Source organism: Electrona antarctica (genome assembly GCF_951216825.1).
Source record: "Electrona antarctica genome assembly, chromosome: 13".
Classification (NCBI taxonomy): Eukaryota; Metazoa; Chordata; class Actinopteri; order Myctophiformes; family Myctophidae; genus Electrona; species Electrona antarctica.
In genome coordinates this window covers 21,156,347-21,182,891 of record NC_136794.1, presented here as the reverse complement: position 1 = coordinate 21,182,891, position 26,545 = coordinate 21,156,347, and the positions used below count along the sequence as shown (strand labels likewise).

Genomic DNA, 26,545 nt, shown 5'->3' with positions numbered 1-26,545 from the left:
ACTCAGAAACTGCAAAACATTTCAAAGTCAAAAGTTCCAGCATGTGTCTCCACAGTAAGCTGAATTATAAAAAGTGTGAATGGAGTTTCTAGGTGAAAGTGCTTTTTTGACGTGCCAATATCTGCCATTGAGCCCCATTATAAATGTCTCAAATTTGAAAACACTATAGTTCTAAAACTATGAAACATTTCAAAGATTCCATTTACGGTGGACAGAACGATTCCATTCTAGATATGGCACAGATCTGATTCAGGCTAGATTTGGCTGCCAGTGTACAGTATATGGGGCTTAGAAACAAGAGGTTGCAGGTTCGATTCCTGGCTTTGACAATACCCTATCTTGCCAAATTTTGGATACTTAATTTTTTTTTAAATATAAATACAATATAAATATAAATACATCTTTTCACATGAGGGTCTGTGACCAAATAAATACATATCAATCTGGGGGTCCTTCACATGAAAATGTTTGAGAACCACAGTGAATAAAATAGACAGCCATAGGTGAATGGATAGTGACTGACTGCCTGGTGAGGAGAAGGTCACAGGTTCAAGTCACAAGTGAAAGAGTCAGACTCCCATCAAAAAGTAAATTAGGAGTTAAGGCCTATTCATACTCCAGTTTGAGGTGATAAATTATCACCTCAAACTAGAGTATGTACGAGCCTTAAAGGACCACTTCACCACTTTTCAACTTCTCTTCCTATAATTGGTCCTAACTAATGTTCATGATAAAATACCACCATTTTTTCCTACTCAGTCTGTGTCTCATAGGAAGGCTGTGGGCAGTTCAGAAACCCGTCCACCAGTGACATCATCGATGGTGAATCCAAGCTAATAGAAACGGCAGGCTTTCTTTTCCTGAAAAGTTGCAATGCAAAAGTTGAAGCCATCGTTCTCACGATAATAACAATCTAAATATATTTTAAAACAAATCTTGTTTAAAAAAAATCTGCCTAATGATGTCACTGGTGGACGGGTGTCCGAACTGCCCAAAGCCCTCCTATGAGACACAGACTGAGTAGGAAAAAATGGTGGTGTTTTATCATGAACATTAGTGAGGACCAATTATATGAAGAGATGTTGAAAAGTGGTGAAGTGGTCCTTTAAGGCTCAGGCAGTATTTCACTTGTATTGTGTTCGGAGTGCGATGACCCGATTGGTCTTGCACGTCTCTCCTCTCTACCCTTGGTTTTGTCTCTAGTCTACAGTGACCTGAAATAAATCACAAAATGGTAATCCGGTTTATATTTTTTGTTTTAATGTCAGCAGCTGTCACCAAGACTTACTGTAACAGTACTGGGTATCCAGGTCTATGAAAGACTTGTCAGTACATTGCATCTCTGCTTAGTGTGTGGGCTAATAGATCTTGTCAGTGGAATTGCGTTGCTAGGGAACAGCTTGGGTCCAAGTTTATTTCCTGTCGGCTACTGATATTAAACACTGCGGAATAAACTTGGACCCCCATTTAGAATGTTAAGCGTGAAATATACAGAATGTAAATAATCTAGCTTTCAAATGAGGTTCTCGTAAATTGACAGCTTGATATGTATTATGTTGATCATTAATATGAACACCATTATTCACGTCATAGCAGTGTATATTAAAGGACCACTTCACCACTTATCTTCATAGTAATGATAAAATGGTACAATTTTTTTCCTACTCAAGTCTGTGTCTCATACGAGGGCTGTGGGCAGTTCAGAGACGCGTCCTCCAGTGACATCATCGTTAGGCAGATATATTTTTATTATCGTGAGAACAATGGCTTCCATTTTCGCAATGCAAATTTTCAGGACTAGAAAGCCTGCAGTTTCTATTAGCTTGGATTCCCCATTGATTATGTCACTGGAGGACGGAACTGCCCACAGCCCTCCTATGAGACAGACTGAGTAGAAAAGAATTGTGCCATTTCATCATGATTATTACTGAGGACCAATTATATGAAGATAGGTTGAAAAGTGGTGAAGTGGTCCTTTAACGAGTATTCCTATCACATAATCTGTCCCCTGAAAGTGTAAGAGGTCTATTTCCTCTAGCAATAGCTTTTGCATTGATTTGTATCAATTCTGTTGCCTAAGGGATATTGCAGTCAAATGGTCTGTTGCAGTCAAATGTAGAAAATGGGAAAATGACAATATCAAATCACATTTTTGTATTATATTGCTGCCACTACATCACTGCTACTGCCAAAGTAAAGTGATATCCTGGTGGGTGGGGGCGCTTTTGCAATTCTAAACCACTCAAACATAGCCAGAACTATTGTCAACCAGAAACAAAGGGGCAATCTTGGCGAGAAACCAGCATGAAATATTCATTGTAAATAGTTTATTTGATCATATTCATTGAAAATCTCATAACCTAAAAAAAGACATGTTATTTTAAAGTATTCTGTAATGAGCACACAATGCCTAAAATACATTTCTGATGAGAAAACAAGACATGCCAGTATTATCCAGTCAGAGGAATGATGCAGATATAGACAGTTAAAGCAAATCAGAGATGAACATGCTTCAATAGATATTATGGTCCAGAGAGGGTATATCACAAAACATCACCAGCCTAATAGAATTTAAAATTAGCATTACAATGTGTAGCAATCATACAATGGAACATTAACGGCAATGTGCGGAATTACAGGTACATTGGAATATATTGTAGATGTATCCAACTGGTTTGATATTGCTCTGTGACACACCCTCAACAGCAATTTCAGCGGTCCAGTGCCTCGAGCACCATGGCTAAGGCAAATCTAATTAGCATGCTAGGCTCTTTGTTAATGGCTTAAGCCAAAGTTTTTTGGCTTAATTAAATATACAAAAATGGAAACAAACTATAAGTTAAAATAACATTCAAATTGTATAGCACAGGGCGTTGAAAACTTTGTTTAAACATATGTACAATATTAACCTTTCGGTAATGGAGTTAAGTAAAAAAGAAAAAAAAAAGTAGCAAAATATCTGTACATTTAGAAAACTTGTTTTACCATGGCTTTAACATTTAGGTGCTGTCACAAACGACCATGTCAAATGGGAAAACAAGTGGTAAAAGGAAACCGTTTTCAGTGGTTAAATACTATACATCAAAATTACAAAAGGGTGAGTAGACGGTTGCCTAGATTCCAATTAGCTTTTTAAGAGTTTTAAAAAGCAAACTTGAGATCCAGTTTTCACAATTAATCACCAAGTAGGTCTCAGTGTGTCTACGCTTGGCTGGAAGTGTACACCATTAGTGTAAGTCCTTTTAGAAACTCTCATAAAGACCATGAACCCAATTTTATCTTAGAAACCATTCAACCAAAATGCTGTACTGTGGCAGCGTTGGTGTTTGAAATGGACGGCACATTACTTCTACTTTAGCAGACAGCCTAGGCTTTATAGATATGGAGCTAAGAGTTCACGGCTTGGTCCACTAACCATAGTAACACTGATGAATGAGATGTCAATATGCACTCATAGCGAGGCCTTGCTTTCTACAGTTCACAATCACATTAGCCTGGTATTTTTAATTTAATTGGATCACTTTCTCTGTACAGTCTATCTTTGCCATTTCTTTGTGGTCTTTTGTACTTGCTGAAGACAAGTACGTCATTCAAATTTCAGTTTTGGATCACTGCTGTTGTCCATCTCCCCTGAAGGGTTCACAAGCTCTTTAAAGTCTTGAAAAACAAATTATCTTTTTCTTCTTTCTGTGCGTGTAAATGTTAGTGCAGCACCAGGCGAAATACCAGTAGCACTGGAATGCAAGGTACCAATGGCCTTTCATATACATTACTAAAAGTGAAATATTATTTTGCTAGGAGAAACATATCTACTATTGCATTCTATGTACGTTTTCTTTGTGTCCGCTCTTTGTTTTCAGACCACTGTGTCCAGTTCAACATGTCACAGGAGTGCTATAGTTAAAGCCTGGTCACATTGTATTGCTTGAAGTGACAGTAATAAAAACAGACAGTCATTGGACAAACGCATGACAAAATGACACTGAATCGCAAAAGAAAAAAAGAATCAGTTCAGGCACTTGGCTTGTCTAAGGTTCTTATAGTGAACCATTAAGACACTTCTGTTTTAGGTTTCCTTCCTTCATCGTGAGAAGCTGCTGCTACACACCACAGACATGGAATAACATCACATGTATTCTTATGTAGTATATATATACAGTACATAATCATCTCTATGGTTGCTACTACGCTCTCAGCATCATCCTTCTCTCCACGTCCATCCTCGTCTTCTATTCTCCCTCTCATTAACCATCCTTTTCTCCCCCCTTTAGCACATGCACTGTTCCCTCGTCACAAGACCACCTCGGTGTTCACCACCGGCCGTAAGTTCTGATCGTCAAAGCGTCTCCTGACGCTCCGCCGCACCCCGTCTGCTCGCCTGTAAGGCTGATTCCTCAGATCTGCGGAGGAGGCGGGAATAAAATAACTGTCAATCATCTTGTCAGACCTTTTTCACAAGCCCAGAGGCTCAGGGCTGGCAGCCAGTCAACCAAAGCAGCTTGGGTTCTACGCAAAAAAAAAAGGTACTAATTCTTCAGCAAAGTGTCGACTTTGCGTAAGAATTATTATTTTTTTGTTTTCCTAAGCGACACTTCTCAACATGGTATAAAATCAGACTGGCCTGATGGGGATTTCAATTTTATAGCCTTACTATTGATATCCGTAAACTGAACTCTGCTTTAGCAAATGCTCCCCATAAAAAAGTGTATTATGTTAACCACTTAAACCCTATACACTTTGTGAACCCTATAGGTGTTATACTTTTTTGCCTCTACGTCAAATTGTTTGCCGAAAATAGCTCATTTACAAGCTCAACAAGTCACAACGTGGATGTTCGCCTATTGTGACATGCCTAGAAAATGGATGTTAGGGTTCATGTGGTTAACAAATGTAGACTGGCAATTCCAAACAGTCATAAATACACTACATTATGACATACAGTATTATAGTAAATAGGGGAGAGAATGAGAGGTAAAAGGAGGTGGAAATACTTCAGAGGTAAGAGAGAGGGAGAGAGAGGAGAAGGGAGGTAATGAAGAGTTGCTTGCCGGGTTTAGGACACATCAACCACCACAGAGGTGCTATTGGAGGCGGTCCTTACCCTCGAGTAGGTATTGGGAAATTTAGTAATATTATTCTTCTTTAGGGCTAGATGAAGAGAAGAACAAAATGGACATTACAAAAGGAGATGGTCAGGGTGAACGGGAGAATGTCACCCTAAGTGGGGTTTTTTTCACAGTGAACTAAAGCCTGATTCATTTCTTCGTCGCACAACAAAAATAGCCGACCTACACGTTCACAACGTATTGTGGATGTGACACGTTTTGAGCTTGTAGGTCTGCTATTTTTGGCGTGTGACGCAGTCATGCAACGGGGCATAGATTAGGCATAACAGAGAGAGATCTGCTGAGCGAGCAAAGCAGGTTTCTGGGGCTGGGCCAGAGCGGGGCAGCAGTGACAAGGACAGGAGAGGTGAGTGGTTAACTGATACAGCTGGCACACAGGAAGAGAGGAGATCAAAGCTTGGTTCTTTTTTTTCTGTCTCTAAAGTCTAAACCCAGACTGCTTTGCTGAGTGGCTACCAGCATGGCAAAGTAAGAGCCCGTTTCAAAGTGCGATGAGAGCGCTACACAAACATGGTTCCAAAAGAAAGACAACATAGAACTTTCAATAGCACCTTGACCAAAAAAACATCCAAAAGCATGCATGCAGCCAAGTAATGTGAAAAATGTGAGTGAGTAAGAACAGTTCACCACAAGAATGGTAATTCAGTGGAATTACCTGGCTGTATGTTAGTGGCACACAGTGAGAATATATTTAGATTTAAAAAGCAGTACTGGACTTCAAAAAAAGAAAAGCATGCATCAGTAAATAATATGGCTCTAGCCTGCTTGTTTACAGAAAGTCATGTCACTGGAAGGAGAAGCAGGAGGCACAGCCTAGCACAAATTAGGTGAAGAGGGATGCATTGTGGGTAGGGGGGTGCGGAAAAGCAATTGACATGCAATAAAGCCAAAACATCTTCAATAATAAAAATTGTGATTGAGACAATCACACCGTTTTCATGGAGACATTAATACATGAACGCAACTTATAATGCCACAGGCAGTATTGTCTCAGTGAATTTGTGAGTGCAGCTGTACTAGCTTTGGAATATTGGAAAATTAAATCATTGAATATGAATATAACGCAATGATGACTGAAACTAAACATCATGCCTTACTATCACTTTTTCTCATCTTTACCCTAAATTATCTGTTCCTGGTGATCAAAACATCAAAGCAGGAAGCTCTGTTTTATTCATGTTATTTACTTTGTCACCACTAGATGGTGCCTATCAGCTTACTTTAATGTTCCATTATTTTAAAGAAAGTTATTTTTCACCAATCTTCCTCTCCTGCTTGCACAGATATGGTGACCTTGGTTGGAGACTGTTCCTGCTGTGACATTATGGTTTGCACTGCAGTAGTTGATAATACACACAATGATAATGAATTTATGACACAGGTCATGCAAGGTAAGAGAGAAAACAGTTGCCCCACCACCATCACAACTGCTATCCCTCCAACTCCTCATGCTTAGAGGGAAAGACACCCACACAGTCAGGCATGCACTTGCACTTGCACGCGCACACACACACACACACACACACACGAGATTGTCTCAAGAACCATGGTGGGGCTGCATCACGCATAATACAAACAGGTTCCAGGTGTGTGAGTGAAGAGGCAGTTATGAGGAGAGAAAGTGATGGAGCACACATGGTGGTATGAAGATAAAGATAGAGAAGATTAAAAAAAAGATAGAACGTTGTGTTCCAGCAACCTTTCGGAAGAGAGAGAGAGTTCTATAAGCTTAGTAATGGTACTCCTCATTGAGTGCGGGTTCGCAGAAGAACCGAGAGCCACGTTTGGCTGTGCGGGCGGTAAATGGCACTGTCTTCAACACTGCATTGAGAACAACAGGGAAAACAGCCACAGACAAGACAAGACACAAACAGTATAAGAAAGCAGAATGCTACAAGAGAGGGTTTAGCACTGGTTAGCACTAAGCAAATACCCTCAAAACAGCATCCAGAGCATGGCAAATTTCTATACAATCTAGAATGTTCTACACATTCTAGCGGGGTTATGTTCTATAAAAAGGGGCCTTGTGGGCTGCTAGTAAACTAACCTTAGTGAGATTATTAAACACAAAGTGTTAACATAATTTAGTCAATGGTCATTCCGTAACAGATGTTTTATTGTTACACAGACTGGTGAGTGTATTATTAGGCTTACTCTGAATTTTAATTGCCTGGGACTCTACCTCTAGTAATAGATTTACAATACCCCTGAGGCACGTTTTCACTGCTTCTCAGTAAATAAAAGATGTAATTTTTCATTCTCTACAGACAAAACGGTCCATGGTGGAATGCAAAATCAATTAATGTTCTAGGACCTAGACACAGCCTGACCCCTGTATGTGGATGGTGTTAACAAAGCAGCAACAACAAGCAGATAAAGATGACACATTTGAGCTAGATCAGAATGTCATTAGATTAGCTGGATTTGTACGCTGTGATTAATGTTAAATAAAGCCTTCGGTTTTTGAAACACCAGACGACGGCTTAATTAAAAAGAGCCTTCTTGAGAAGAGCATTCTTGTGTTAGTGGTTAATCTCCCACGTTAATGACCGAATCTAGAGCACAGGAGAGAACCTGCATGCAGAGCGTCCTGTGTGTGCACTGTGTGTACATGTCAGTTTGTGTGTGTGTGTGTGTGTGTGTGTGTGTGTACATGTCAGTTTGTGTGTGTGTGCGTGTGTGTGTGTGTGTGTGTGTGTGTGTGTGTCTGTGACTGTATGTCTGTCCAGATTGGAGCCTGGCCCAGGTCACGTTACCTGTAATGATGTCCTCGATTGCTCCGTCTTTGCCTTCGTAGACGTGACGGCTGTCCTTCACCTGCTTCTTCCTGAGCTCATGGATCAACTCTTGCTGCTGCCGCTTGTTCTTGGATGGAGACTGATGCACGCACACAGTCACACACACACACACACACACACACACACACACACACACACACACACACACACACACACACACACACACACACACACACACACACACACACACACACACACACACACACACACACACACACACACACACACACACACACACACACACACACACACACACACACACACACACACACACACACACACTATGTTTTTATGGGAGCTTTTCCCCCCCCACATTGGAGACTACAGCAACTCGGCATGGCGCTGGGAATGTACCTTGTGCGTGCACATGCAGTGCTTTCCTCTGCCTGCCGAGAGCTGTTCGCTACAGCTATACATACTGGTAGATAATCTTAGAACAGAATTTGACAATGCTGTTCGATCGGTTACTACAGTATGTGTTCTCTGTAACTTCACATTGGCATCTAGTGAATTTAAGATCGTCATCAAAAATAGTTAAAATAAAATAATTGTACACACTCATTTTGAAATGTCTCTCCCAGCTGTTTTGCTTGTATTCATCCGTTACAGTGAATTCATCCAGCCCTAAGTGGTTGAGTGTGTGTGTGTATGTGTGCCCTCGTGTGTTGTGTGTTAATGAGACCACTTATGTAGTGTAATTGCTGATCCTGACTTGATGTAATGTGCCCCAGCAGGGTGCCCAGGGAGGCTGCAGAGCCCAATAGAACTACAACAAACTAGGCAGCCAGCACCCAGCTAATCCTGGTCCAGGAGGGAGGGATGGAGGGGAGATCAGTGGAGACAGCTTTCCTGTTGGCATGCTTGATCCAGCATGTTCCATAAGTAAGGATGGGCATTGGCAACGGGAATGGGAATGAGGAGTTATGAGGGAAGGGCAAAGGGGTGGGGGAGAAGTGAGACTTACCTTCTGGTTCTCCTCCATCATGGCCTCTTGTTCCAAAAGTTTCTCCATCATCAGCTCCTGCTGCCTCTTCCTGTGCTCGTTGTCATCCTCTGCTTGCTGCGGGACACAGACACACAAAGGGTCAAATATAGGGCAATCGTAGGAGATATTCTTACTCTTACATCTTGTGTACAGGTACATAAGAGTAAAACTTATTTTGGTTTGGCTTCCTTCCGACAATGCAGCAGCATAGACGATAATAATAGTAGAATAGTAATAAAAACGTAAAAATATTAAAGAAAGGGAGAGAGTGCAAAAAAGAGCAAGAAAACAAACAATCAAATGTACATGTGCATAAAGTCTTGTCATATTGTATGTTAGCATTGTCAAATCAATGTACATGTGCATGCAAATAGTTCTTGGTATATTGTATATACAAGCAGCTTTCTTACATATTTATTTGTTCCCGGTTATTATCTCCCAGAATAACCTTTTGGATACCGACCAGTCATGAACAGATGCTGGTTCATTATTCCTTGTATCACTTTCATAATTGTTTTCTTTGCATGCCATTTACTTGTAATCACACTCGTGTGAAGTGAGGGGTGCTCTTATCATCATACATCACATTCCGTGCTCAGCCAATCAAATCATCACAAAAGTCATTCCAGCAAATCACTTTTGACGTCTTCACTTTTATCTTCAATATGTACTTTGCTCAGCCAATCAAATCCTCGCTATATGGGGTGATCAGCCAATCACAAGCCAATGTTTGTGTTCACACAAATACACAGAGCTGGGCATAGGAGGGGTGTGAAGAAAGCTTCTGCAATCTGTCAGAGTCAGGTTAGGGCTAGTCAGAGTGATATAGTAAGAGACTAGCGTTGACTCCCATTGTAACAAATGATTGCGGAAGTGCTCATTCTATCTCAATGGGATAGTTCCAGCTATAGGAGCAATGTTTGGAACTATAGCCCATAGGCACCCGCTTTGCGGCGAGATCAAAGCGTGTCGCTACTCTCCTACTCTACACCCTGGGGCTAGTGCCCCTCAAAAAAAGAAACACAATTTCTGCGAATGTACCCTCAAAGTGTACTCATTTGTAAATTTCTTTGAGACTGAAAACATTAATTTATGAAGGGTACATGTACAGTCAATCCTACTTCCACCTTTCTAGTGGTATAATCAGCCTAGACCAAGACCAGTGGTTCCTAAAGGGTGCCATGGAATCTGCTTTTTGTCAAAGTTCAAAATGTATAGAGCACCTTGCTGTTCAAAATGTATAGAGCACCTTGTTGTTCAAAATGTATAGAGCACCTTGTTGTTTAAAATGTATAGAGCACAATGTTGTTCAAAATGTATAGAGCACCTTGTTCAAAATGTATAGAGCACCTTGTTCAAAATGTATAGAGCACCTTGTTGTTCAAAATGTATAGAGCACCTTGTTGTTCAAAATGTATAGAGTACCTTGTTACTCTGTGCACTGATCCTTTTGTTGAACTGTGATTGATGATTACTCTTCCCTTATTGATACCATACAAACTGTGTGGCCAATGTTGCATTCATTTTAAGAAGCTTATGACCCATAATAACAGTGTGTCTGTGTAACCTTGACAATTCTGAACAGTACATTCAGATCTAACCCGCTTACTGATAACTCGATGTGCTCAATGAACTCTGCATGCGTCACTTTGTTTCTGTTTTATGTCTGCCTGAGTCATTTCCTAAACTGTTTTAGCACCAGTGGTGGACAGTAATGAACTTAAAGGACCACTTCACCCATTTTCAATGGTACTGTGTACCAGTCTGTGTCTCAGAGGAGGAGGGGTTTGAAATGACCAAACCTGCATACAGACTTCTCAACTGTCCATAGCCCTCCTCTGAGACACAGAGTGAGTAGACAAAAATGGCACCAAACCATATTATGAGCATTAGTGAATATAGGTTAAAATTGGGTGAAGTGGTCCTTTAAGTATGTTTTTTGAGCATCTGTGGTTAACTTGAGTATTTGAAACAATGGATTGAAAGTCAAGTATCCAAAAATAGATGAATATTGTACTAAGTTTTAACTCCACTATTATGTCTAGGAAGGGAACATTGCTGTCGGGAGGAAACCACCTAACTCCATTTTTTAGGTTTTTGCTATGCAATAGCAAGCAGAGTCTATAATCGATGTGCAAGCTAGTCCAGTACAGAGTGTAGAGTAGGAGAGTAGCGACACGCTTTGGTGCCTATGGGCTATAGTTCCAAACATTGCTCCTATGGCTGGAACTATCCCATTGAGATAGAATGAGCACTTCCGAATTCCATTGTTACAATGGGAGTCGCTAGTGTCGCCACTCTTACTATATTACTCTGGTCCAGTAGTCCTCTAGTCCAGCTGGTTGTCTGGGCGGAAACAAACGGCTCAGAACACAATAGTTCCGCCTTAGAGAATTTTGGTTCCTACCTAAACTACTGCGCTGAAACTGACACAGAGGCAGTTATAGCGGACCCCCGCAGAAAATAATAATGTAGCTGGATTGATTTAATCAATTTGGGCTTGTTTTATTGCATGAATCAGTGGTATTGAACACCCTTTACACCTGTGTGTCGAACCAATGAAAAGTAGTAAAAAATGCTTCAGAGAAAACCTCTTAACTCCATTGGACCCTCAAACTGTCTGCTAAAGCAACTAACTCCACCACCTCTTCGCCTCTCAGATACATAAAAAATAGTCATCAATAATCATATGTACACTAAGAACCTAACAATGGAATATAATGAAACTATGCATATACACTATAGAGTGCTATGTCTACATAAAATGCTATCTACTGTAAGTTACATAAGTTGAGCCTTTGCATACGCCTGTAAGGTTGTCGAGGCTAGGGCAAGTGCTATGGTAAGTTATTGTAGTTGAGCTTAGTTGACCAGGAGTATCTGTACTTTGACTCAAGTACTGTTTGGCCTGTTTTAGCTCCATCTTATGGTAACGTGCATTATATCCCTGACCACCAGATGTCCTGCTGTGCTGCTGAGATGGAGCTGACCATTCTGTGTCTCTGTACCTTCATGCTGCAGGAAGAAATTACCCAGCGTTTAACCACACTTCTTTCATGCAAATTAACAACTCTACCACTGTTAAAGAAAAACACAGACATACTGGTCATTGTGTCTCCATATATACATATGTACACACAACATATTCCTTTTATACGCCTGCTTATCACAGAGTGCATACAGAGCCAATGTCTAGTAACACATACACAAGAAGCACCATAGGTGACAGGGAACCACCATAGGAAGCACCATAGGTGACAGGGAACCACCATAGGAAGCACCATAGGTGACAAGGAACCACTATAGGAAGCACCATAGGTGACAGGGAACCACCATAGGAAGCACCATAGGTGACAGGGAACCACCATAGGAAGCACCATAGGTGACAGGGAACCACCATAGGAAGCACCATAGGTGACAGGGAACCACCATAGGTGACAGAGAACCACTATAGGAAGCACCATAGGTGACAGGGAACCACCATAGGAAGCACCATAGGTGACAGGGAACCACCATAGGTGACAGGGAACCACCATAGGAAGCACCATAGGTGACAGGGAACCACCATAGGAAGCACCATAGGTGACAGGGAAGCACCATAGGAAGCACCATAGGTGACAAGGAACCACTATAGGAAGCAGCATAGATTAAAGGGCAGCAAAACTAAATGTATGCATGCGCACACAGACAGAGGCTTGAACACATTGAACCATAACAGATTGTCCCTGTAGCCACAGAATGACCTTCCCCAGAGACTGCTTGAGGCTATATTGAGTTATTGACATAAGAAAGGCTGATATGCCTACAGGCTATTGGTTGGTCAGGTGTGTGTGTGTGTGTGTGTGTGTGTGTGTGTGTGTGTGTGTGTGTGTGTGTGTGTGTGTGTGTGTGTGTGTGTGTGTGTGTGTGTGTGTGTGTGTGTGTGTGTGTATGTGTGTGTGTGTGTCTCACCCTATAGGCCTTGACAAACCGCACAAACACTGGGAAGAAGACAGAAGGAGGCGTAGTTTTGGCATTCTCCCCAAAGAACTTCACTGCTTCATCAAAGGCATCCTTTCAAAGACAACACAAAATCAGATGATAAAACACATAAAATAAATAATAAAATAAGACACTGACCATGATACTGCCCTTGATAATGACTCAATATTGACCATGATACTGGACATGATACTGACATTATTACAATGTAACACTTTTCTCAACAATATGAGCCATAATTAGTTACACTAGAGCGATGCCTGTTGGAGCCTCTACAGCGGTGCCCATTGGGCACTGGCCTGCGCTCATGATTGTATTACATTAGGAGCTTTTATCACATACTTTTAATGTTCTTTTTTTTTTGTGCCCGTCCTGTTACAAGACAACGTGAGCACGCAGAGGTCACCTGTGCAATCTTGGCATCCTCCTGCAGCTTCTTGAGCTTGCCCTCATTGAGTGCGATGAAGTCTTTGAGCATGGTGTTGTGACCGTGCATGCTGTACTCTCTCTTGGTCAGCTCCAAGCCTCGCTGCAGCTCCCTCACATCTAGGAGGACATTCTCCAGCGACACTGGCAACAATAAAGATTATTGTTATTACAGTATACAGTATTAGGCAAACAGTCAAAAATAGGCAAACATTCACCAAAGTATTAGAAGACATTTGGTGTAGAGGGACAAAAAGACCACTGGGGGACACCGGTCAACCAAGTTAACTAATGGCCCCTACACACTGTAGGAGTTTTAAAGTTGTCTGTCTTTTTTTTATGTCATTATATCTTTGTGGCTTTCACACTAAACAATTGGTCGCCGACTAGGCATCACACACTGCAAGAGTTCACCAAGATGCGATCCAGAACCGATACATAATTTGTTTTTTATTCCAATTCATTTTGACATCTCACGCACGTGCAGGATACCGTGATACAAGCGCAAGACCGACGCTGGCCGTCTCTCTCTCTCTGTGCACGCCACACACACAGGAATAGCCAGGCTAAACAGGGCGAATTGTTTGTGATAGTAGGATAGCCTACGTGCGGCGTGCGCTATAGCGAGACAGGACGTTAAATCTAGATTTTCATTAAATAACTCTCTCTCTCCGTATGTGTGTACACACACAGCGCACGATGGGTCCAAAAGTCGACAGACAGACAGACAGACAGACAGACAGACAGACAGACAGACAGTGTGAGTGAGCACAGCTGTCCTGTGCTCTCATTGGCTGTAATACAGGACCTCATGGTGTGCGGTCGCAACCCAGTTCATACTGTACGATGTCCAGTCGGCGAGAGAGCCAAATATCAAACGTGCTTGATATTCAGATGCGGTCGGGGAGGCGTTGGCGAGCGCTTTTATCGGTGCCTTTCACACACAGCGAGCAAAACCTCGGTGATCAAAGCCTGATCTTGCATCAGATCAGGGGTTTTGTCAGTGAGCGCCAAAAATGGTCCACGACAGCATAATCGGAGCAAATATCAGGCAGTGTGTACGAGCCATAACTTAACTAGGAGTCCATCTGTGCTGTATATCTCACCTGCTGCAGCTTTCTCCACGTAGTGCACCTCATTGTAGAAAAGAGACACCTGCTGGTATTTCTCCTTAACTACGTTAGCTATGTAATGCAGCAGTGTCAGCTTACGGTCCGTTGACTTGGTGTCGAGCAGCTGTGGAATATATAAAACATTTGTGAGATGAGCAGGAGGTCTGTAATGACAACGTAAATCTACCAAGGCAGGAGGAAGTAACTTACCAAGTCTAAGCTTTGTAGCTTGAAACCATACACCGCTCCTCTTCTGCTGCTGTTCATGTAGTTTCCGAGTGCCAAGACAATCTAAGTAACGTAAAAAAAAATAAGCAATGCATGTTATTCAACACATCAATATGTGTCTAGGTGCAGGACAAATGAAGATCAACATAAAATAAACTAATATTGGCAAATCTGCAATAACCTAAAGAACAGAACATATTACTAGCTTGAGAACCCATTATTTGGTCTTATGTTACTACTATTCACCACATCAAATTGGTATTGTGTATTTACACTTACCTCTAGGAGTTTCTTTAGCTTCTGGGAGGACTTGATAGAGACAGACGCTGCAATGATTGCATGAAGTTGCTACAGGGAAAAAAAGTGAAGGATATAAAAAATGTAGACAAAAAGGGCAATTTCAGTAACCCTCCCCCCTCCCATGCTTGTCGTAATCCACACAAAATCGGGTTGCCTAAACATAACCATCTCTCACTGTTCGCAGTCTTCAGACAGTGCATGATGGGTATTGTCCTGCAAGCAGTGCTGCTACCTATTAAATCTAATGTATCATCATCTCTACACATACTATTATTGTCAAAAGGGAATTTGCAGCGTTTTTACTCATTTTTGACAATAACACTGTTTGTGTAACTAAGAGATTTGCATGATTTTTCTTGATTTTCAATCAATGGGGTCTTGTCTCTAAAAAGAAACTTTTCCAGCCTGTGGTTACAAAGCAGTAGACCTTTCACAGAAACTATCAGGACACAAAACCTAAAGCTACAACCAGTTCCGGAAAGGGGTGGAGGAGAGGTGTGGCCAGCAAAGTCCCTCAGCAGCTTCCCCAACGCTACGGAACAGAAGAAACTGCCTGCCTGGAATTCAGTAGCGTTTTTGGCGAAAAATGAGAAACCTTTATATCCAATTCTGGGATATGAAGTTGAGGGGGCAAAAAAATGGGTCCTGGCCTATAGTTATGTAACATTAAGCAGAGGACTGAACAAGAAGAGACAAAAAAGCCCATGGGCCTTACCGGTGTAAGCATCGTGATGCTCTCACTGAAGTTGCCAATGAAGGTCATGATGGTCAATTTCTGCATGAGCCGCTCAATCTTGCTAAACTGCATCATGAAGCGGTCCTCGTCTGTCAGGCTCTCCAAGGGCTTGCGCTCCTTCTCATACTGACGTAGGACCTTGTTCTCATTTTCTGTGGGCTGGAAACGCATCAGACACTCCACATAGTCCACCGGCATGGTGCGCAGGTCAAACCTGAGAGGAACGCGGAAACAGTGGGCATCAGTAAACAGAGCTCCAGATATGCAGCGGTATATATACACAGGTATGGTTGTAATTACACATACAAAAATGTATACGACAATTTACAATAACAAAAAACGTGGACACATATGCAAAGACATGACTATATATTTACGCTATGTTGCGTTAGGTTTCCCAGTCATAAAATAAAAGATTATGGTAACAACAGAAGAACAGAAGGTTCTTTTTCCCTCTAAAAGCTCTTACAGTTGAATAGCCTTGCAGATCTCCTCAGGCACCTTGCCGACTTTCCTGAGTGTGATGGCCAAGTTCTTTGCCCTGTTGGAGTCCAGTAGAGTCACTTTGCTGGGCCCCTTCTGGATGACCTTCTGTTTGTTCATGGTTACGTCTATGGCTGGACCCTGCGCCTTAGTCTTGAACATCTCCTCAAACTCATCTACATTCAGGTCCTGAAAGGCAACAATGACATATTATTGCTAATATATTGAGCCTAAAGAAACGGAATGTTATTAGTACAGTAGGTGTGTGAGGGCGAGGACAGTAAACTTAATTGTCGCCGAGGGGAGATTTGTCTTTGATAGTGATATAGTACACTGCATCAAAAACATGACAAGCATTTGACACGATGCAAGACAGTTGCTTCACATAAAAACGTAAGAGACATTTGACTACAGCATGACGACTTAAAGCCGTGCTAAGTGCTTATTTACTGCACATTGTTCTACATGTATGAGACGTATTGTACCATTAGAGTTCAGTAGCTTGTAGGAGGCTGTAACAAATGATAGCTTCAAGTGGTTTGATTCAGGGGTCCAACCAGTGATTGTTTTTGGCGTCTATGCTATCGATTACTTTTTTGATTTGTCGAATATTCAAGAAGTGCTTTTAACCCATTCAATCCAGGAAAGCCTTTTTGATAGACATTATTATACTCACCTAAATTGATTAGTCCAATTAACCACTTATGCCCGGTTTTATAATACTACTTATACTATAACTGACATAGCTGATCTACAAGCTCACAATGCCTTGCTTTGTGACACATTGTAAGCTCGTAGTTTTTGAAAATCTATTATCCCCCCCTCCCCCCAAAAAAACAACAACAAAAAGAAAATCATTGCAATCATCTGCTGCACCCATAGCTTTATTTGCACTTTGGCAAACGGAGCCAGAGAGTACACCCTTTGGCATCATAGGAATGAGCCTCAAGAATTAGTAAATAAATAACCAACCATGTGATTAACCTCAGGACAACTCTTACCTCGAGTATCCTCTCGTCGTCAATCTCATTGAAGACGGTTCCGTTGATCTGGTTGGGTTTCAGGGCCACCCAGTTGAAGACGGGCATGCGGAACTTGGTCTTAATGGGCTTCTTAATCTTGACGGCTGGATAGTATACACACAAAGGAGTTAGTCATCATTTTATAGTGTTGGAGCACGCTCATGTACACACACAGGGATGGGCACACACATATCGTGCAGGTAATTTGGTGGAAGGGTAGACAGGCATCTGAAAAGGGATGACACATGGAGATGACTCCCTCTTCCGCTAGACCCCGTGTCGGTATCCTTAATTGTGTCAAGATCCTTTTGATCATTTAGTTTTGTGCTGTGCTGATTTTCCATAATCATATTGATTAAATAATTGCAGTGTTGATTTTTTTAACCAGGTCTTTCAATACTAACAAAGCAAATCCTTTTTTTTTTTTAGATATCTTGCAAGAGGGTGATAAAGGTACTTAAGGTGCATAATATGAACCTTAATAAATAAATACCTTTTATTACCACCCGGTGAGGCATTTTCAGCCCTGGCACTCTGACAGACTGGTGTTAGCGGGCAGAGAGATAAGGCAGTGACGAACAGCATTCCAGATTTGCGCAACACGTTATCTCTTACTATCATCTGCCTGCCATGGCATGACACTGTGTCTCAGCATGCATGCAGCCACAACACTTTCAGACATTGCCCCACACACACACACACACACACACACACACACACACACACACACACACACACACACACACACACACACACACACACACACACACACACACACACACACACACACACACACACACACACACACACACACACACACACACACACACACACACACACACACACACACACACACACACACACACACACAGTACACCAAGGTGTGAAGGGAAATCGTGCAGGATTTTGAAATATTGTATTTTCAGAGTTGCATAGAAACGTGAATGTGAGAGAAACGTGAATTCCTAAACTTAGACTATATGCATTGTGGGACTAGCGGTTTCATGTGGTGTTTATGAGAATCGGCAAAAGAAATGTAGTTAACAAAAGCCATCTGGATTGTTTAGAAACGGGCGGCCAGGGGTACTTCAAAGAGAGTGTCATGAGCGTTTAACTACACCCATTGAGTGTCCAACAGCATAAGAGGTTTTCTCCTCATGAGAGGCTTGTCTTCCGGGACTGAAAATACAATTTTCCACACTTGTGGCAAAGGGAATGAGTAGAGGGGGAAAAAATGAATACACATTACAAAGAAAAACCTACAGAACAGTTTGATGGGTCCCTCTGGTTGGAAGAAAGACAAGAAATAAACAGGTCAACGAGATGTCTTTAAGGATTTCAAGCCTAATTTATACTTCGTAGTACCATGGCGTCGTTTGCTGACGAGAACTTAATTTCAGAAAGTGACACCGTTGTGTGGTGGTGTATAAATTAAGCTTTAAAGAAATTAGGACAGCACATACATGCCTCAGACGTACATAGTACAACCACGCTTTCAAGATGAAAATCCTAACGCCAATACCAAGAGGTCTGAAGCCTGATTTTGTTGCCATGCCCAGGGCCAAAACAGCTGATCTACAAGCTCACAATGCATCGCACGTTGAGAGCGTTGAGAGCTTGTAGACTGGCTATTTCCAGTGTGAGATTTCACGGGTATAAGGGCTTTAGCAACTAGTCGACTATTCAACTAGTCGACTATTCAACTAGTCGACTAGTAAATCCACTAGTTGCAAAAAGAAAAAAGTTTTTTCCCCCCCGTTTTTGTAGGCCTCAAGATCAGCTAGAATGCTAGATTATAGTCAACAATGTACACAGTTTTTAAATGTATTTTTTTTCTTTTTTTACATAATAGGTAGTTAAACAACTAGTCGACTAGTAAACTAGGCAACTAGTCAACTAGTAAAAATCACTAGAAGTGAAAGCCCTAACGGGTATATAAGTGGGTATTTCTATTTTGACTCAAATATGTTAATTTTTTAATTCAGCCACAGACCATTTATATAGTGAGGAGGACTGTCATCTACATGCTTACAATAAACTATTCCTTTAACTGTTTGGCCAAGCCAAGGTCATGTTAACAGACACAGGCAAACAAATGCTCACTCAAGCACATTCACGTGTGTGCACGCACACGCGTGCACGCACACACACAAGACTGAGTACGCCAAAACACAGTTACATTAAGGTCACTCGTCATCCGAGTGTCTGACTATCTTAACCATTTTTATTTGTCATATTGTTGCTCTCAAGCAGAGACATTGTGTCTCTAAATTTAAACTTTTTGTTTTGTAAATGAACACCCTACTTTGTCACGCAAGAGTGTCGCTCAAAAACAGCTGATCTACAAGCTCACAACGTGTCGCATCGCGTGAGCTTGTAAATCTGAAATATATTATTTTTGAAAGTGGTTAACTATGTCTGTGGGTTTTATAATTGTATTCATTTAACCAATCAAAAGTATTAACAAGAGCTTGTGACTAAACTACATTGGAAGGCAGGTTTCCTGAAAAGTAACAGGCGTTTCAGCCTAACAGCGATAATATCATGTGAGCAGCAGTATCAACAGCCGTGAGTCACACTGCCACAGGTCCCATGTGACTGACAGGAAGCTAAATGACCACCCACCCCCCCACCCACACACCCACCCCCCCACCCCCCCCACACACACACCAGTTCACAGTTTTAGTTTCAGTTCAGCACACAGAAAGAGATATGACGCGGTTATCTGAAACCATACAATGCCAGCATTCAAAGGGAACCGTTTCTTTTATCATCATTTTATCTTTTACTGTGCGACACATAATTTTATCTTTTACTGTGTGACACACAAAATGATTTTCTCCTTAGATCACCTGAACAGAAAACCAATGATAATTATGATGACATAATTATATTGTCATCCACACACACACACACACACACACACACACACACACACACACACACACACACACACACACACACACAGACACAGACACAGACACAGACACACACACACACACACACACACACACACACACACACACACACACACACACACACACACACACACACACACACTTCTTGACCACAGGTGACCTCACCTGCCAACCCAGAGGTCATGAAGACGGTGGGGGTGCCACAGCCGGGTAGCGGAGGGGCCATGGGCGGAGGAGGGGGAGGCGGCGGGTGGGCTGAAGTAGCATGTCCTAGGGGAGGAGGTGGAGGAGGTGGAGGTGGAGGAGGGGGAGGTGGGAGCTCCACCATGGAAGACGAAGGTCCATTTGTCACTGGAGGGTGAAGAGGAGAGGGAGAGAAATGAGCGAGAGTTGACATGAAATAAGAGAAAACAAATATCAAGAATAAAAATAAACAGGGTTCCCACACATTTTTACCAATGAATGTCCAAAACTTATAATATAATAATATTTAAACCAATTTCCAGGCCTGTATAGCAATAATGAGTCTCTTACTCATTATGTGCAATGCCCAAAGACAGGCAGTGTAGCAAAAATAATGCATAGAATATAGAACGTTATAATTCCATTCAAAAGTTTGTGCCAAATCTAGATCACGCTGCAGCACGTTGTGAGCTTGTAGATCTGTTATTTTTGTCAAGTCCGGTACACATTAGGCTGCAATCACGTAGCCCGTTCGGTGATTATTACTAAAATAAATGAATAGCCAAAAACAATGCATATCCAATTTTTTTCTCAAGGACCTTTGATACATTTCAGGACCCTTGATACATTCAAAAACCTTATCCAGGACTGTAAAATGTTTTTTTCTAATTTCAAAACATTTCCAGGAATTGCATGACCGTAACATAAACCTTAAATTCTATGATGATTTCAACTATCTCACTGACTGACTCATATGTACACAAATCCATCATTTATATGTATGAATGAACTAAGCTCAAGCCAACACTGAACCTACCGATGCCGTTCATTGGGGGTGGTGGGGGTGGAGGTGGTGGAGGTGGAGGGCCGGGCATGCCCGGGACCCCTCCCATGTGGTTAGGTGCGTAGTTACCCCCCGGCACGCCGCCAGGCACGCCCACCATACCAGGCACCATGGTGGCACCGGAGGGCGGCGAGGCCAGGATGGAGATGTCGCCGTCGCCCTTCTTGTGGATCCTGATGGTGCCCTGCTTCTCCAGCTCGTGGATCTTTTTCTCTAGGTTGCTCTGCCGCTGGATAGCCTCGTCCTTCTCCTTCACAATCTTCCGCAACGTGTGCACCTGCGTGCTGGCGTCCTTGTACACGTCCTGTTTGGGGCGAGAGGCACACGACAGGAGTTTTATGAAGCATTTTGTAAAAAGAACTAGAAGGAAGCCAGGTCAAGTGCTGTTAAGATACCAGCTCTACAATCTCACAATGCATGCAGCATGATGCATTGTGAGCTTATAGATTGGTGATGTGATTTCCTGGTGTTTAGCCGCTACCCTCGCACACTCGGCCATGAGTGGCATTGTTTACGGTAAAATTGTGAACCCGACTTCAAATTCAAAACATATACTGTAAATCAGGTTGTTATAATGGCTGCCATAGACCATAATGGACACTCCAGGCTTGCCCACGACATGCATCATGGGAAAGACTGACTGTCTGTCAATATGGGTTGTATCATAAATACTGACATTTCTACAGACTATGACAACCATCAACCAATTAACTGAAATGCACATCAAAACCATGATTTTGTAGCTCCCTTTAAGGACAGATATGTACATACTGTTTTACGACAGTATGTATGTATGTATGTATGTATGTATGTATAATGGATGCACACTTTGCATAGAGAAATGTATGGTAAATACAGTACAGGTATTTACTTTATTGCGGTTGTATGTTTTAACTACCATTTAAAACGGTATGGAAATATAGGCTTAAAATAGTCAACTACAAAATATGTGTTTATTAGCTAAATAATTACTTTCTTACTGCGTAGAAATGGTGTTCTAGCTGTCCTACAGTCAGTGTAGAACAAGTTTTGGGTTGCATTAATGATAGGCTAATGAGTGATTAAGAATCTGACCCTGATGTTTTCTAGATCCTTGTTCCTTTGCATCAACTGCTTCTCCAGCTCCACGATCTTGGACATGGCCTCATTCTCCATGTCTTGCAGCTTCTCCGTCATCTGGAAACAAACAACAGGCAGCGGAAAGGCAAAGGTCATACAGAGATATTGACTCTATCACTGCCTAACATGCCAGTTAAAACAAGAAGGAAAGATTTGGGCCATGGCAGCAACCAGGTTGGAGATGTTGGGACTGGGAACTTCACTGGTTCACATCCCAGGGAAATGCTGGGCTTCCAACGGGAAACCCAGCTGCACCCGCTCCCTTGACAAGAGCAAGGCACTTGACCCCCAGCTGTTGCACTGTTGGCGCTGCTAAACATGCAGCAGTAGTAGACTGCGGCTCCCAGGTGTGGGTGTATATACTCACTATGCTCACTATATTTTTCTCCAGTTAAACGAGGCAAAATCTGAAGTCCTCCTATTCGGCCCCCCAAACTCCACCACCCTCATCCAGACACAGCTAGGCAGCCTAGGAAATAATGTTAAAACCTCAGCCCGAAATCTGGGTGTGTTATTTGATTCTAACCTCACTTTTGATGCCCAAATAACAAAGGTTGTACAGACATGCTTTTTTCAGTTAAGAAATATCGCCAGAATAAAACCATTCCTCACTTCTACAGATCTTGAAAAAGTAATCCACGCATTAATTTCTTCACGTTTAGACTACTGTAACGCCCTGTACTCCGGACTCAACAAAAAAGCCATAGCCCGCCTGCAACTAGTGCAAAATTCTGCAGCAAGACTATTGACCAACACCAGGAGGTGTGAACACATTACTCCAGTACTGGCCTCCCTGCATTGGTTGCCAGTACATTTTAGAATTGATTTTAAGATTTTATTGACTACTTTTAAAGCTGTGCGAGGGCTGGCCCCAAACTACATTTTAGCTATGTTACAGCCCTACGACCCCACACGTACCCTCAGATCGGCAGGCAAGGGTCTACTGACTCCTTTTAAAACAAAACATATTACCATGGGTGATAGGGCCTTCGCAGCCCGGGCACCGAAACTCTGGAATGCCCTACCCCAGAACTTGAGGGATGCACCCTCAGTGGCTGTCTTATTATATGCTCACTGCTCTCACTATATGCTCACTATACTCACTATGCTCACTATGCACTCACTATACTCACTATATACTCACTATGCTCACTATGCACTCACTATACTCACTATATACTCACTATGCTCTCACTATATACTCACTATATACTCACTATTCTCACTATGCACACTATATGCTCACTACTCTCACTATATGCTCACTATACTCACTATGCACTCACAATAGAGCGTCGCAGTCCCGCCTCCTACCCTGGACCAGGAAATGAAACCCAATGCATTTTTCCCATAGACATTTCTTAAAGTATTTATTTAAAGACGGTTACGCCGCGGACAAAGCCAACTCGAGTCGTGACAACTCATGACAACACAAACAATATTTTGGACCAAACAAATAATTACAAAGAAGAAAAACAAAAAGTGTTGTAACGTGACGTTTTTTTCTTCTTTCTAATTATTTGTTCGGCCCAAAAAAATGTGTTTGTTGTCATGATTTGTCACAACTCGAGTTGGCTTTGTCCGTGGCGTAAACGTCTTTAAATAAATACTTTCTGAAATGTCTATGAGGAAAATGAACGGAGAATCATTTCCTGGTCCAGGGTAGGAGGCGGGACTGCGACGCTCTATACTCACTATATACTCACTATTCTCACTATATGCTCACTGCGCTCACTATATGCTCACTGCGCTCACTATATGCTCACTATATACTCACTGTATACTCACTATGCTCACTGCTCTCACTATATGCTCACTATATACTCACTATGCTCACTATGCTCACTGCTCTCACTATATGCTCACTGCTCTCACTATATGCTCACTATACTCACTATGCTCACTATGCACTCACAATACTCACTATATACTCACTATGCACTCACTATTCTCACTATATGCTCACTGCGCTCACTATATGCTCACTGCGCTCACTATATGCCATAATCACCATAATTAATTGCATTTTTATAGCGCTTTTCCAAGTGCTCAAATCGCTTTACAATGGTTAATTCATTCATACATTGGGAGGTGAAGCGGCGAACAGTCGACGCCAGCGTCCTCACTTCCCACATTCACACACCAATGGTGGCAAGCTCACACCGACCAACTAATTGGAGGCAATGTAGGGTTCAGAACTTCAGTGTCTTGCCCAAGGACATGTGGACAGGAGGAGCCGGGATTCGAACCGCCAACCCAGGGATCATTGGACGACCTGCTCTACCTCCTGAGCCACAGCTGCCCTACTATGCTCACTATATGCTCACTCTGTACTCACTATGTCTATAACCCATGCTAAATTGATTAGTTGCCAATTCGATTAATCAATTATTAAATTAGTTGACAATTGAATAATCGATTTGATTACAATTAATCAATGAATAGTTCCAGCCCTAGGGTGTGGGCAACTTCAAGACGTTGAGAGCAGGTGGGTGAGTGAGTGAGTGAGTGAGTGAGTGAGTGAGAGAGATAGATAGAAACAGGCTTAAACTGAGGATCACAAGATAACGAGCTAGTGCGACACCGCTTTAATCAGACTGTTACACCTCACTGGTGTTGACACCGTTGCATCAACGTGCCATGGCGCTCTGGACAGCTGTACACTCAAGAGGTTGTGCAGGGAATAGATAGGAAGTGTTCAAATGAAACGTACATGTGACATGTTCTCCTCGAGTTCTTCCACCCTTTCCAGGGCTGCGTTCTTGGTCTCGGCGTCTTCCAGGAGGGCTCCCACATCAAACACGTTATCCAGGTAGGCCTGGATCTGAACCTGCAGCTTGTCGCTCTCTGTGTGTTTCAGTTTCTGGAATATAAGGGGTCAAATGAACAAACATGCAAACGCATGTACAAGAAACTTGACAGAAGCACGTAAAAAGAGAGAGAGAGAGCGATGAGGGTGATCAAGCTCTCTACAGTTTACAGAATTGACTGCTTTTCTAAATTCATGGAAAACTCGGCATTGATCGCGTTGCTGTGGTCGCAGTCACCGGGGCGCTGATGCTTCAGCGCTGAACTATCAAAGGGAGAATGGGGGGCGGGGAGAGAGAGAGAGAGAGAGTGTTCTGGCGCATGCCGGCTTCTACTCACATCTAAGTACTCATCCAGACCCAGCTTGGTGAAATCAAACTGTAGGTGAACTCTGAAGTTCATGTCCTCTACCGAGTGTACCACAATGTTGATGAACTGCATGCATGCCACCTGGGGAATCAGACAGAAGTACAGGAAGGGAAAGAGATTGTCAAACAGCTCAAGTCACGTTACATGTATTTGTATAACCCATAATCACTTACAGTATCAAAGTCACTTACAGTCTCAAAAGGGCTTAAAAGTACCACATTTAACATAGGAAACAAAACAACGCTGTTCTCTTTAGATGCTCCAAAAAAGAACACCCCCAAAAACAGTGAAAAGAAAAGAAGAAACTACAGCACAAAGGCATTCTTTTCATAAAGATAATCACTTTTTTTTTTAATATCATTTTTATCCCACGATTTTTACAACCCATTTTTTCACCCAGTGTCAATTATTTAATGTAATCCTGGGCGCTACACTTCCTCTGCCAACCTGGGGGGGGCAGCGGACTGACCTCACGCTTCCTTCTATGCATGAGGAGTCCAAGCTGCTTCTTTTCACCTGACGGGGGGAATTTCGCCGGCCGGACGTAGCACGTGGAAGGAACACGTTATTCCGACCAGTTCCTTTCCCCTCCATCAGGCTGGCCAGGGGGAGGTAGTTTAGAGACCAGGATTACTACATGTTTTTTGTACCCAGGACCTTCTAGCTGTGAGGCGACAGCACTACCGACTGTGCCACCGTGCCCCTATAAAGATAATCACTGAAGTAGTTTTTCTTTTATTTAGACAGGACATTGTGGAGAGACAGGAATGAATGACTAAGTTAATAGAGCACCGAAGTCTGACGTCAATATCGGTAGAGGGCGCCAAGTCCACGGGTTCATGTACTTTTTATTTGCATTGTAATCCCCATATGGATGTGAAGAATATTAATATATTAATGGATAATTCATTATCAAATTCAAATCATGTGGATCCCAAGATCCATGGAACGGCTCTATGTGGATCTCGGACATTTCTCCAAAGTGGATCTCAGACATTATGTGGCCAGCATGTGACATCAAATCAGTCATATATGACATATCTATGACGTAATATGAAATATGTGAAATAAATTAGTGGAGGAACTTATGTGGCCTATTGACAGGGT

At 42.2% G+C, this 26,545-nt stretch overlaps 1 protein-coding gene across 3 annotated transcripts in view; it reads right to left on the bottom strand.

Annotated features, from left to right (window-relative positions):
- Nucleotides 1–2,663: 2,663 nt before the first annotated feature.
- The window catches only part of fmnl2a (formin-like 2a), a 75,098-nt gene continuing 51,216 nt past the window's right edge, over nt 2,664–26,545 (bottom strand). The window contains exons 11-27 of one of the 3 annotated variants that reach the window (XM_079519096.1): nt 25,409–25,519; nt 24,975–25,124; nt 22,217–22,318; nt 21,116–21,446; nt 20,281–20,466; nt 17,177–17,301; nt 16,162–16,364; nt 15,672–15,906; nt 14,936–15,004; nt 14,639–14,719; nt 14,423–14,552; nt 13,297–13,460; nt 12,861–12,962; nt 8,889–8,984; nt 7,883–8,003; nt 6,826–6,947; nt 2,664–4,400 (exon numbers count right to left, since the gene is read on the bottom strand). In XM_079519096.1, the coding sequence (XP_079375222.1) occupies nt 6,856–6,947; nt 7,883–8,003; nt 8,889–8,984; nt 12,861–12,962; nt 13,297–13,460; nt 14,423–14,552; nt 14,639–14,719; nt 14,936–15,004; nt 15,672–15,906; nt 16,162–16,364; nt 17,177–17,301; nt 20,281–20,466; nt 21,116–21,446; nt 22,217–22,318; nt 24,975–25,124; nt 25,409–25,519 (2,298 nt within the window). In that variant the 3' untranslated portion in view covers nt 2,664–4,400; nt 6,826–6,855. Of the gene's footprint in view, nt 4,401–5,101; nt 5,149–6,825; nt 6,948–7,882; nt 8,004–8,888; nt 8,985–12,860; nt 12,963–13,296; nt 13,461–14,422; nt 14,553–14,638; nt 14,720–14,935; nt 15,005–15,671; nt 15,907–16,161; nt 16,365–17,176; nt 17,302–20,280; nt 20,467–21,115; nt 21,447–22,216; nt 22,319–24,974; nt 25,125–25,408; nt 25,520–26,545 lie in introns of all 3 variants that reach the window. The other 2 variants (XM_079519097.1, XM_079519095.1) reach the window with 2 other exon arrangements.